We start from the raw sequence: 14,051 nt of genomic DNA, 5'->3' as shown, positions 1-14,051 counted from the left end.
TCATATGACGTTTTTCGAAACAACTTTTTATGTTGGGGCTGCAGCACACTTGGATCACTACGGATGAGCAGTATGGAGATACTATGTGGATTCAATTTTGTGTTCTTGGACGTTTCAGCTGGTTGCAATCTGCACTCCTCACTGCTAGATGCCACTAAATCCCCCTAAATTCTTACACACTGGACCTTTAAAATAATTTAGTTGTCTTTAAGACCCCAAAATCTGCAAGTTATCAATGGCCACATTTTGACTTTTTATATTTGTTTTGTACCAGAACTATTTTCTTTCCACCAAACTACACCTGCCAGCTATATCATCGTGCAGTGCAAGGAAGCATACATCTACTCCTAGCACACTTAGCAGCACTGAGCTAGCTAACATAACAGCTTATGCAAGGAGGATGCCATTAATGTTTACATCTTCTGCTGTCACGAGAACAAGCCTCTCATCCATGAGTAGATGCACGTTTCCTTCTGCACGGTGATACTGTTGGTGGGTGTAGTTCGGTAGAGAGCAAATAGTTCCTACATGAAACTACTCACAACAAGGTCTGTGGATTATCTTCAATAACCAGGTTGTGATTTCTGGAAAGAGACATTGCTGTTTAGTTTATCAAATGCATTTTTTGTGGCGCTTTGAGCACCACAAAGGCCAAGTGCCATCTAGTTCTATTATTTTGGAGAGAAGGCAGACTAGAGGAAAAATTGTTCAGATTTTGGGGTAACTGTCCCTTTAACACAGACTCCTGCTAGATTATTTTCCCAGAAAGACAAAAAAAGCAGACTACAAATTATTTCAAGGCCTTAGTAACCCTGTTGCTCACAAAACAGTAGCTGCTCTGTTTCAATCTCTATTTTTAAATTACCAAGCAATTAAAAGAAGCTCTAACATTTTCTGTATTCTGTATAGGCTGTATTTAACGACAGCCTAAATAATAATATATCTTTTCATGCTACATATCTCAGCCTTCACATATTCAGTCTTCACGATTTATGAAAGACATTAACAGATTTCAATGCTTTGTTATCCAGAGGATTCAAACACTTCACTGTGGTAATTACTGATTTTCAGTTATACTGTATCTGTATCAGTAGACGAGCTGTTGCTGGTTCACATCCTGATGTTGCCAAATTGCCTGTGTAGCTCTAATTGACAAGACGGGTGAGAGGTGGGTTGGACACTAATTGATTCCTGCTGAGACGGCGGCATCAAGATGTCATTTCAGCCTCTCAAGGCAAGAGTCTTCAGGGCTCTCGCTGATAAATGTGTCACTGCTTTGCGTACAGTGTGTGTTAGACTGAGTGTATGTTTAAAAAAAAAAGAAAACCTCAGCTGGCAGGGAACTTGCGAGTGAGAGTGTGTGCGAATCGGAAGGAGCTCCCTGAGCAAGCAAGCGTCTAATTAATCCTAACTCCTCCAGTCTTAACGAGGTCTTAATTACTCTCACTGACTCTCTCAAGACAAGACGGCAAAGACCTAAGCGTCTCATGCTTACATATATGATTGTCTGGTCAGAAGGCAAGCGCTTTCACTACGCAATTAAGATCCCGTGTGTGTTAATGTGTATGTGCGTGCTTGCTCATCTGTGCCTAAAACAGTTGTCAGCTCAACCCACTTCCCACACAGAGCGAGGCGGCCATTGTGCGTAAGAGGCTCATCTTTAAGAACCAGTTTCCCATAGACAAAGTCCATTCAAGTCCAATTAGGGGAAGCCATTCAGGGCCCTAATTCCCTTACAGTGAATCTGCCTGATCCTTCTAACACATGCTACTTATTGTTCCCAGGGAAGAAGGGGGGAGGAGGGGGAGCAGGAGTAAGAGAGAGGGTGAGAAAGAGAAAGAGAAAGAGAAAGAGACATTGACCCGGATTTTGGAAATATGGTAATGATGAAGGGGTAATGAATGCAATAGGACAATGAAACAAGACACACACACACATACAGAGACAGACAGCAACAGGGTGCGCTCTTCTACTCAGTCCTACACACACACACACACACACACACACACAACCAAAGCCTTGAAAAGAGCAGCCTCGCTCATCACAAATAGGATTATCCATGATTCATTTTTTTATTAAGCGAAATAATATCTGCGGAGTTCCTCCCACAGATAAATATGGTGGATTAACTGGGATTACGACTCAATTAAAACTAAATTTTAATATAAACCAATATTTGCATAAAATGTGAATAATAAGTAACTGTAATTTTCTTAAAGACTCTCGATATATTCTTCTTATTGTGAACAAATCCCATGAAAAGAACAAAACCAACATTAGCTCCTAATAAGTATTGCAAGGCTGATATTCCTCTGTGCCATAGAGCCGCATTGTTGTACAAAAAAACTCAATGAGCCATGCTGTTGCACAGGGTGACATGTTCCTTTATTACCAGGAACACACACACTGTAGTTAATTTTAAGTCAATCACACATGCACAGTCATGCTGTAAATGCCCACAAAAGCACAAAATGTGTATTCCTCCGCATGTGAAAATAGTCCCTCCAAAACTGCACTTTTTCTTGTAACGTTTGCTAAAACAACAGCTGTTTATGAAAATTACTTAGCATTTAAAACAACAACAAAAAAAAACTTTACGTTTGTGACTCAGTCAGTAGGGATGGTTGGGTTTGGGGCAGAATATACGGTATGCATATACAGTAAGAAAGGTTTCAAGTAATGAGGGACAGCCAGCCAGTGATGAATTGTTGCTTTTGTATTTTATTTTAGGAGATTTGCTCACTTTAAGAGAAAAAATATTTTATTTTATAATCTTTATGATTTTCATGCAATCAAATTTTGTATTTTATTCTATTTGTCTGCATTTTTTCTGCAATATTTAAATTAAGTTACATTAGTTTACTATGTAGCTGTTTTCATTGTTAGTGGCGGGGTCTGCCATTCCCATGCTGGATTCAAATGGCCTTCTTATGCACAAGGGATTCATACAAAATAATGTATACTCAAAATTCAGCGTTACTGTTTTTTATTTTATCTAACTGATATTAGACTTTTACTGTTCACTCTCCTCACTCCTCAAACCACATAACAGAGCTGCATCAAACTAATCTTATGGATTGTAACTTGTGACTAAACTTAAAGAAAGTGCATCTGGTATTCATGGTCTTGTGTTTATCTGCCACACAGTGACTGTCAGTCCTTATAGCTCCGACACTAAATTCCAATAGAAAAATGTTTTCATTCCGATAAATCCCGCTGTGTGTGGCTGTGACTTCATTTACAGGTCGAGCCTGTAATACTGTCCATCTGCTGAGCAAAGTTTCAGGCCAAATATCTTCTTATCTAAATCCATGTTTATTGAGATGAGGGAGATTAATTGAATATCAATTTGGAGATAAACCCACAGATTGGAGATTAGATTAATTGTTTTAAAGCTAATATCAATCTCCAAGAGATAAACTCATAAACTGAACCTATGTATTAACTCATTAGTCCTAATTCATCAATTTTCCAAATTAAACCCTAAAGCCACTGTTTATTTGGCCACATACATATTAAGCATCTTTCCTCAGATAATTTAAAGTATGACTTAGGCGTGATAAGTAAGCTGATTATGCAAAATGTTCAATGTCAGCACGTATCAGTTTTAAATCACTACTAATCTTGACATTGAGATGTTGGGAGATGTTCATTCATTTACAGTCTTTGGCTCAGAGGTTTTCAGAAAAAGTGAAGCCTGCAAATTTGAAAGGAATGCCAGCATAAATGTACAACCACTTACTTTATTTATTCAGCACATTCACTGCTTTCAAAATGGTGTAGGTGTAACACAGAGAAAAGTCGAATGCAATTTGAAGCTTGAAGCTCTTCCTGGATGAGAAGCACTGTGCAGCATGTATGTATTATATCGTATTTAGGCTGAAGATGATGCGGTGTGTAATTTTGTGGCGACATTCTTGGAGACCTTTAAGGTTTCCATTTGACAGTGTCTCAGAGTTAATTTATTTACAACATCTGTAGGATCATCACTGTCAGTTATTAAGGGCGTAACGATTCATTGGTCTGGATAAATATAGATTCAATGATCAATGATTGAATATCATCCATGCAAAGTTAAAAAAATTGATTCATATCAAACTTTATGATACAGCTTTATTTTGAAATTACTATGGCACATCTGCGTTACCATTTCCGTCCAAGCACACCTCCTTCCTAAACAACAGGCAGGCAGATAATCCTAGCAGCCAAAAAAGGACGATGAGGATATTTACTGAAACCATCTCATATCAGTCCTGGGCCCCAAAATTGAATTGAATCAAAATCGTACTGTGACAGACTTTGTCATATCAGCAAATGTCGAATTGTTCATCATGACGAATTTACACCTCTATCAGTCATTTTTGGCACTCTTACCTAAATTGTAATTTTACGCAATGAAATGTGACTTTTGGGGATATTAAAAAGTTTTAAAACATGTTGGTTTTTTCACAAGCATTTTCCGGTTTTATTTTCTCAGTAACACTAAACCGTGACACTAAATGTGTAACTGGGCACTGTGATACCAGTTTCCATTAATGGACTCCCAGTTAATGACAAATCAGACTCTCACTCGCATGTACTGGGAGCAGGTAGGCTTAGCAACCTTGTGTTTGCCTAGCAACCTGGTGTCCCAGCGACCCTTGTTGCCATGGCAGCCGATGAGGATGTGGCACTGCCACGAGGAAGTGGTCACCACAGATATGAGCCAAAGGGCAGCTGGTGTATGTGTGTGTGTGTGTGTGTGTGTGTGTGTGTGTGTGTGTGTGTGGCTGCTCATTTGAATACAGCGTCCTGAATCCGTCGAGGAGCCGTATGCTCCTTTGCAAAACGCGTAGCAGCCTGTAAACACAAAACAATCAGCGCCTTTGTTATAAAGCTGTTGTTCTGTTGTCATCCCTTTCATTTGTTTGTCAGCCCCTCCCTTTGCTCCCGCTAACATCTTCTCAAAACCCCATGAAACACACACACACGCACATATACTTTCCATCATCTCCTTTTTCCTTCCAACTTATTTTTCTTGTCTTACCGTACTCCATCTGATTTTATTTCCTTGTCCTTTTTCTTCCTCACTACCTGTGCATCCTGTCATCTGTCAAACGCTCATGGTGACATTACTTGTCTGGTTTCAGTGTTTTAAAGAAAAGTTCAACTTCTCATTTTATGTGAGCGAGAGTGAGAGTGAAATAGTTGTTGCATGTGTGTGTGTTTTGGGTGAAAGGGAAATAGAGGTTGAGGTCGGGAATGTGTGTGTGTGTGTGTGTGTGTGAGAGAGGGAAAGTGGGCGTTAACACCCCCCCTCCAACCCCAGGCCGATTAAGGCCAGAAACTCTAATTATGCTACAAAGATGTGACAGACTGGAACACCCATCTGCGTTATAGGGTAACAGACACACACATATATACAGAGTAATGGAATAATAGCCTACGAAAACAGAAAAATATCAGACAACAAAATGCACATAAATCACAAAAAGACGAGTGTGAGGATATGTGATGGTGAAAGTTGTTGAGGAATGAGATCAGAAAACACTCATGAACAATAAAAAAAACTGTGATGTGACCAAATCTAAAAAGCAAATTCTTCACACAAAGACACATACCTGTTTACAACAACTCATCTGCCCCATCTGTCACTGATTTTTGATTCGAAAGATGCCTTTGAATTTCCATTGTTTTATGTCCAATCTCGGCCCCACACTGACTGCAGTGCTTTTCATATCTCTTGTCTATACAAGTCAAGGAATGAGTCACTTTCCCCTGCTCTCTGTTCGATCTCCTTACAACTGTATAGTGCACATGCCCACTGTGGATTTGATCTCAACCTGGCTCAGTTGTAATCATAATACAAACCTGACCTTTTCTGTATCTAGTTTTGATCATCAAAGAGCAAAATCTTATCACCCAGAGCTCTCTTAACACTCTTATCATTTGTCCTGGCATGATCAAATGATAAGTGTGTCCAGTAAACAAGAAAATAGTTTAAGCATTTTCCGTACAGAGTATATCCAGTTTAAGCTGTCTTTCATAGTTTTGATCTTACTCCTAAAAACCTCTTCATCTACTATAATCAATGGAGGGATAATTACATTATATTCAAGATGAAAACAAACACCACATTTCCACTGTACCCTACTCAACTCGACTCACTTTTTTTTGGTTTTCTATTAGCCAATCAAGGTTCCAAGCGAGCTGAGCTGATTGTAGACGGCAGTTAAAACAATGCACTCCATTGACTGATTGATTTGTCAGCCAGAATAGTCACTAGAATCATCATTTGCACAACACGGGACATCACAAACCTGCCATTCTTAAATAGCCAAACTACCGTCAATAGCGACTGTAACTATGCCGTACAATTGATGAGGTGCAGACATTGTTGCAGATAAAAGGATCCAACAAGTGTTGAGTTGAAAGTGATGTCACAGCAGTTTCATGCAGTGTCACTATCGTAGTCAGCTGAGAGTCTCACCTACACTGAGGGGGTAATAACTGCAATGGAAAACTAAATAGACAAAAAAGGACCTGATACCGAAAATTAGTTAAATCGAGTCAAGCCGAATGGTTCACTGGAAATTATGCAAAAAATATCAGTAAAGACAAGTAAAAAAAGACAGAGTATAAAAAGAAAGCCAGAATCTGGAGAGAACAGTGATAATAGGTTTACAAAAGACTATAAACAGGAGAAACACTAAAAAGAAGAAAAAGACAGGGCAAAGTCTTACCTTGACATCTGAGAAGAATATTTTGAGCATGTTGGAGGAAGGGTAGCGGGTGTAGAAGAACATCAGCTTGGCCTTCTTCAGGTGGTTGGGAGACAAGCCCTCCTGAATCTGAATGAGGAAATGTTAAGGAAACAGCAAGCAGTTGTTTCACAAAAAACTTTGGAGGAACACTGCAGAGGGAAATTTTAGAGGACCTCAAGTCTTAGTAAAGCCTCAAAAAATGTTCTGTTTTCTCTCAGACAGTGCACATTGTCATCAGCTTCATTTGTAGCATCGCTTTATGTGATATTTTGGAATGAGAATCTGTTATGTTGGCTGCACCACAGCAACAACCACACCTGTTATATGCTGCAAAGAATGGTGCATGCAGCTTCTCTAAAGCAGTTCTGCATTACTAGTGAGGAGCTATGGTGACACCAAATCTCCAACTGTCATCTTACAATCTGAGTATAACCCTCTGGCAGGACTCAGACAACATTGATTTGAGCTGAGAGAAAGTCTCAGATAGCTCAAGATAGCTTTGCTCAACTTATGAGCAAAATGCTAGAGGAACCATATGGAAGTACCATTAGGTCCACTGAGAGATGGCCGTTTTCCTGTGAGTGTTTGGTGATTTGCTAAAGTGTCAGGTTATCAAAAAGAAAAGAAAAGCTGATCAGAAACTCAAGCTAATCAGAAGCTCAGAGTTTCCCAGATTAAAGTCATGAATAAGCGAGGAAAAAAAACTAAACTTTTTCTTGTCGAGGAACCTCATCACTTCACTTTGCGAGGTTGAATCAACCTCAGTACAAGACAGATGCCACCAGTGAACAGGGAAACCCAGCAAACATTGAGACGTTGAAAAACGTTGTTTAAATGTCAAATCAAGACGTCTTGATATGGTTAAAAAGTTATGAAACTTGTGGTGACGTCAGAGATGTTACATGGCTTGGCTGGACGTTTCCTGGGAAGTCTCTCAACGTCAAAATATGGCGTTATAAAGAACAACACTTTTCAGCTATTCCACTAACGTTTATTTCCACAGTGTGCAGTCAGCAGTTTTACACATCCTAAAAACTAATAAGCCAACGTTGACTCACACAGGACACAAACCCCAGTCTCCTAGGTCAAAGTCCTGTGCTAGACCCAACCAAATGAATGACTTTGTAATGTCAGAGAGTATTAAAGTTTTTTTTTTTCTTGTAAATTTACGACTTTGATCTCACAAGTTTTTTTTCTCTGAATATTACCCCCCTCCTCCGGCTCTGCCTATATGAGGCATCATAGATTAGTGCAGTATACTAAGTAATTTTTCTTTTCTATTTCTCACATGTCACAGCGAGAAGTGACCACTCCAGTAAAAGTGGAGGGTGACGAAACTACTGTTAAAACCAGAGAAAATTCAGAGATACAACAAGAGAAACCCAGTTCTCTGGTATCGTTGCCATTTTACATCCAAAGCAAAAGCAAACACGAGCACCTGCTGGCTTTGGATCAAATCCCACATTCACTCCTGCATCTCGCCGCCTCTGCAGCCCCGGTGTCTATCCCACTGTCTCAACAAGGAAAATAATAATTGTAGAGGCCCTGGTTGCAGGGGCACATAGTGTGTGTGTGTGTGTGTGTGTGTGTGTGTGTGTGTGTGTGTTTGTGAAGGTGTGTGTTTGTGAAGGTGTGTGTTTGTGTGTGACAACAGCTGTGCCCCACCACGTTGCCATTTCCCCACCACATTAACAGCCCTATAATCTATCAGAGAAGATGAGGCAATCAATGGAACCCCCTGCAAGGTCAATTAGCACACAGACAAACACACACTCATACACACACACACACACACACACACACACACACATACACATTCAGAAACCCCAGGGGCCCTATATGGCTGGAAAGAGGTACAGAGAGAGAGGGACAGAGTGGCATCAGCCATCGGGAAAAGAGGGAGAGAACAGAAGTGAATAAAGTGTAAAGAAAAAGAGAGAAGCAGCAGCATCAGGAAGCAGAGGAGGAAATTTTATTATTATATTATTTATTCACTATAAATGTTTCATTTTATACTCAAATCCATTATCTACATGGAAACAAGGATATTCAAGAAATTGTAACTGTCTATTAGCTGGTGGGACTTGGGTGTGGTTTACCAGTTACCAGTTGTGGGGTTAGTTTGTTTACTGTATTTTTAATGTTGTCCTAAAACGTAAATGTGCTGACAAAAAGGAAACGTTGAAAAAGATTAAAACAGTGTGTTCCTGCTGATCTGTAGAAAGTTTTAAAGGCATTAATTAATCTAAAAGTGAGGCCTTAACTGCTATTAATGTGTCTTAAAATCAGTCTTATTAAATGGACGACACAGGGAAGTGAGCGTTCAACCAAAGTTGGCCATTTAACCAAAATTTCCCGGATGCCTGAAACCAGTAAAAGGCAATGCATAAGAGACTCAGTGTGTTTTATGCAAAAAGTTTTTCCAGCTCGGCACAACAGTAATTAAGGCAGTTGAATCCCACATGCAGAGCAAGAAACACACAATCGCCAACGCAACTCACTAACAAACAGCAGGTATTTCCCCACTTCTGTTCTACCTTTGTCTCCGCCATGACACAAGAAAAGTAATGTTTATGTCATATTTAACATTTGGCTAAAATTGTCCCTAACCCTATGTTGGTTCCATAAAATTTGGTGCAAAAATTAGTCTTGAATTTCCTGCCAAGTGACATTAAAAAAATCTTAAAAAGTCCCCAAGTTCCCAAGATTCTAAATAATTGTATCACAAAAAGTAATCTGACTACATTACTGTCTGTACTGTCATTACTGTTACTGACTACACAAATGACCATGGTGTCACAACACAACATTTTGTCTCAATAACTGCCGCAGGAGGTGAGCGGTATCATCATCCATCATTCATTTAGCAGCAGATACGTCAGGTCAACGGACAACAACACCATCACCTAGTTAACATTCATACCAACCTGTCAACTGTCCGTGCGTACGGGCAGATCATACATTGTGTTCACTTGTTGCTCCCTGTGTTGTTTTCTACGGACACACACAAACTAAAACCACATGAGCATGACTCAGAGTAAACAGTCTGAAGCTATGTCATAATGAAAATAAGCAAATGACGTTGTGCATGTGTACGTGCGTGTGATAGTAGCTAAAGTGAGTCAGTGAATAAACAACACAACTGATGTTCTTTTTCTTCCACTCCTCCTCCTGCTTCTTTCCCATTGTTGTGTGTGTGGTGTTCATCCTGATGCACATCTGTGAATGCGTCTGTGAGTGTGTGTGTATGTGTTTTGTGCAGGGCTCACTGTATCAGCTGTAACTTGACCTTGCTGCCAGGTGTGTGTGTGTGTGTGTGTGTGTGTGTGTGTGTGTGGGTGGGTGGATTGGGAGGGGGAGAGAGGGGAGGGGGGATAAATTCATAAATGAATGGGGGACATCTGCTCAGCTCTGTACAAAGGATTAAAGATACACAGACCTGAGAGAGTGTGTGTGTGTGACTGTTTTTGTGTGTGTGCGAGTGCCTCTCAGGTGAACTATGATCGATGCAAAACACCTTAACCTAACTGCCAGGCTTTCTTGAGGCCTTAAATCCACCGACAATGCCGTCACCATTTTATCCCCACCATGCAAATCAAACAAGGATGCGCTTCTTAAACTAGAGGCAGAGAAAGACACAAAACAAGAATAAAGACAGGCTGAGAACGAAGAGAAGTTCAAACAGAAATTGCATAAATTTCATTTTTGGAAAGGATCCCTTTCCTCACAAGTAGCAGGACAGGAAACAACAAGGTTAATGCAAAATTTGCAAAAATAGCAATGACGTTTGGCATATTAGCGAGAGCTTAAGCTACACGTAAGACATAGTTGATGCCAAGAAAGCTTCAGAGTGTTTGGATTTAACAATATAATATTTCATTATTACATTTCATTAAGAAAATTAGGTTAATCTAGTAATGCAGTTAGTGCAGTAAAACTGTATTTTGTCACTGTCATGACATAAATCATTTCAAGTTTCCTTGTAAGTAGTTTGCAACTCATTTTCTGCTGAAACGACTAATCATTGCAGCTCAACTAAACGCACAAACATGCCCATGTCATGAACGTGTAATTAAGATAACAGGATGCAAGTCGATCATCTTTTCAATTGAATCAGTCCCTAAAATGTAATAAAATAGCAAAATAAAAGTCCGTAACAGTCTCTTAGAGCCCAAGTTGACCACCTCAAATTATTAGTTTTCTCAGACCAACACTGCAAAAGCCGAAGATATTTCATTTTCAGTGATATAAATCAAGGAAAATCAGCAGCAGCTTTCCATTTGATGAATAATTTGATTAATTCAACTGATAATCAAAATTGTTGTCAGTCTATGTTTTGTCCATCGACATCATTGTAGGACGAGCAGTATCTTTCTACTTTGTTCAGAAGTCATCATACAATAATATTAATGAATGAATTGACTGAATTCATAGTGGCAAATGATACATTTCTTACAAAAATGAGTTAGCTTGTGCTGAGGGATTTCAGTTATCAAAATTGTTTTCTTTCTAAATTAAAAAAACAACAATTTTAGATTTTTTTTTAACCTACAAAATAAAAAAGGCAGGGTAGCAGGGTGGTCAATATCTTTGAAATACTAATATCCAATTTCAAAGACTTTTTTTTCTTCCAAATGAATGGAGGAGCATTTTGGAATGAAACGGCTCAGTAGGATCAAGAGACGTGTCAAATATTTCTTTTTTTAATTAAAGCAACATCTAAATTGGCTTTGAAGACAACACTGTGATCACATCCTCATCACAGCTGCAAGGAGTTCCTATTTGTCAGGTTCAAAGTCTTATTTTTCTTTTCACTTTGTTCTTCAAGCGTGCACGTGGGCGCTCGTGGGGCTGTTTGTGTGCGAGTGTGAGCCAAAGTGTGTGCATGCCGAGTGGCCGGGAGAGCCCTCTCCATATGAAAGGTTAGGCACGAAAAGATAAACAGCTACCTGCAAACACCTGTCCACATGCACACACCATGAAAGGGAGGGTGTGTTTGTGTGTACACGAGTGTGTGTGTGTGTGTGTGTGTGTGTGTGTGTGTGTGTGTGTGCGCACTGTGAAAGGTAGCAAAACACACACAGCTGCCAAGCAACTGTGAGCGAAGGCCAACAAATGAAAGCGAGAAGAGATCGACAACGTCAGGGAGGGAGACAACTCGCTTAAACTGTAAAGAGGAAACCAATGTGGACATTTTAGATATTCACCTCATGTGTACCCACACACACACACACACACACACACACACACACACACACACACACACACGCAGACATTTAGAAAGCTTCCATCAATAAGGCCAAGCATTCACCTGTTCCTCTCCCCTGCTCTTTGAAATATGATTAGCTTTGAGCTCCTATGAACAAGGTCTTACCCCACACCCACACACACGCACATAAACACAGTGAAATATGATTTGCTTTGAGCGTTTATGTACAAAGTCTTTGTGATGAAAGAGAACCTAACAGCACAAGAGTGTCTCAGACAGTGTGTGTGTGTGTGTGTTGAAGAGGGAGCTCACTAGCCTTTCTCAGCACCTTTAAACACCACAACCTGCTGCAAAGACTTAAAAGAGCTTGAGAGAGCAACGTGCGACCTGTTTAATCTTCCCCCCTTGCAAGAACCATCGCGGCCTGTTTCATCTCCCACACTCAGCGAGGAAACAAGAGGGTTAGACCAGGAACCAATTAATGCAGATTAATGGATATTAAAGACTTTCTTTGACTACGGCCTGCTGCCGCTGTGTTTGACTGCGTTAAAAATGTGACTCTTGTAAAAAAAAAAAAATTGCCAATATGAACTCTTTCCAACTGCACAAACAAAAAAGGATGTTTTTATATTACCAATAAACTCTTTTACTACATAGTTTTTAACATGCTCAGCGAAACATGTACTGACATCTGTGTGTCCCAATTCCTCACTACATGCTTCTTTTATATGGTATCTAAATCTGGATTTAATTAGTTAGGCCACATAAGTCAAATGCTCCAACAGGAGGAAGGAAATATCATGTGCTGATGTTTTTTAAAAGGGGGTATCATTACAGTGAATGTGAAAATTTATCATTATATACTGCATATTTTAGGCTATATTGTCCTGCTCTAAAAGCATGTATAATCTACTAATGTTAAATATATTTTAAAATTAACAAGAGGAAAGACTGAAATACTTTTATGTAGGGATGCACCGATTCATCAGCCAAACATCAGTATGGCTTGATACGAATTTCTGTTGAAATCGGCAGGAGAGCTAGGTAACGCTAGCTGCGGAGGTTGCATTAACAGGGTATCCGCGGATCCTTGAAAAGTCTTAAAAAGTCTTAAATTCATGTATCTAAAAGTAAGGCCTGGAAATGTTTTAAATTCATTAGAAATGTCTTACATTGGTCTTAAATTCATTACTCAAAGGTCTTAAAATTGTTGCGGAAGGAATATTTAATCTGACTTTCTTTCTTTTCTTTTTTTTATTCTCGCGGCACTTTTCTGTGAGTGTCCATGCGCTGTCCAATAACGGTGCGCGCTGGCGGTAGCACATACACAATGAATGGGTTCATCGGCGGAGGTCTGCGCTTTGCGCGTTCTGTGTGAAAAGGGCTTAACGGCGCGCGCTGGCCACCTGGCACTCAATATGCTGCTGTAGTGGTTTGTTTTCCAGACATGTGAGTATCTTTGAGCAGTGAAAGTTATTATTTATGACTTTTTACTTGTCGGCGGTGATTTGTTTTCCACAGAGCTCTACATGCGAGCATTTTACTCGCATTTGCGACTAAAAATAGTTTTGTGCCCGCAAAATAAATCATTCAGCACACAGTGTGAGTCCAGATTTCAACCAGCAGCAGAAACGAACGGGCAGTGTGAGTCCAGATTTCAACCAGCAGCAGAAACGAACGGGGGTGCGTGCTGTGGCCGTGCTGCCTGCTCTCTCCGGTTTTACGCCAGGCTCGGCTCCTTTCAGAGACTCCTTGTGAAGCACTCCTCCGGGGTTTTTTCGGACCTAATTATATTGCGTTTTGCACAGTGGCGACCGGATCTTTGCTCTCAAACCACAAAAAGATGTGATGGCACAACAGTCTCCTTCAGTACACTATTCTATGCTTTCTTTTGATTTTCACATTGAAAACAGACACTCTGTGCTGCAATAAAATGGTTAATCAGCAGTGCCATGCACTGTAGAGCCGATGCGCTGCTGGTTCTGCCGGCCTGAATAAAATATAATGTCTATAGCCTTACTGTTGTGTACAGCCTTATAGACTGAGCTGAGTAGTGATGCGCGGGTCGACCCATAACCCACGGGACCCGCAAATGGACC

General features: G+C 40.1%; 1 protein-coding gene and 1 long non-coding RNA gene across 4 annotated transcripts in view; one reads left to right on the top strand and one right to left on the bottom strand.

Annotated features, from left to right (window-relative positions):
• LOC126401641 (uncharacterized) overlaps positions 1-14,051 on the top strand; it is a 154,354-nt gene that overhangs the window by 96,358 nt on the left and 43,945 nt on the right. The gene's annotated exons all lie outside the window — the stretch shown is intronic.
• Positions 1-14,051, bottom strand: part of prox1a (prospero homeobox 1a) — a 53,774-nt gene that overhangs the window by 29,526 nt on the left and 10,197 nt on the right. For both annotated transcript variants that reach the window (XM_050062962.1, XM_050062961.1), the window contains one exon: positions 6,723-6,830. In XM_050062962.1, the coding sequence (XP_049918919.1) occupies positions 6,723-6,830 (108 nt within the window). The remainder of the gene's footprint in view (positions 1-6,722; positions 6,831-14,051) is intronic.

Source organism: Epinephelus moara, chromosome 15, assembly GCF_006386435.1.
Source record: "Epinephelus moara isolate mb chromosome 15, YSFRI_EMoa_1.0, whole genome shotgun sequence".
In the NCBI taxonomy this organism is placed as follows: Eukaryota; Metazoa; Chordata; class Actinopteri; order Perciformes; family Serranidae; genus Epinephelus; species Epinephelus moara.
Note: the sequence above shows the minus strand (reverse complement) of the source record. Positions and strands in the feature narration are given on the sequence as shown.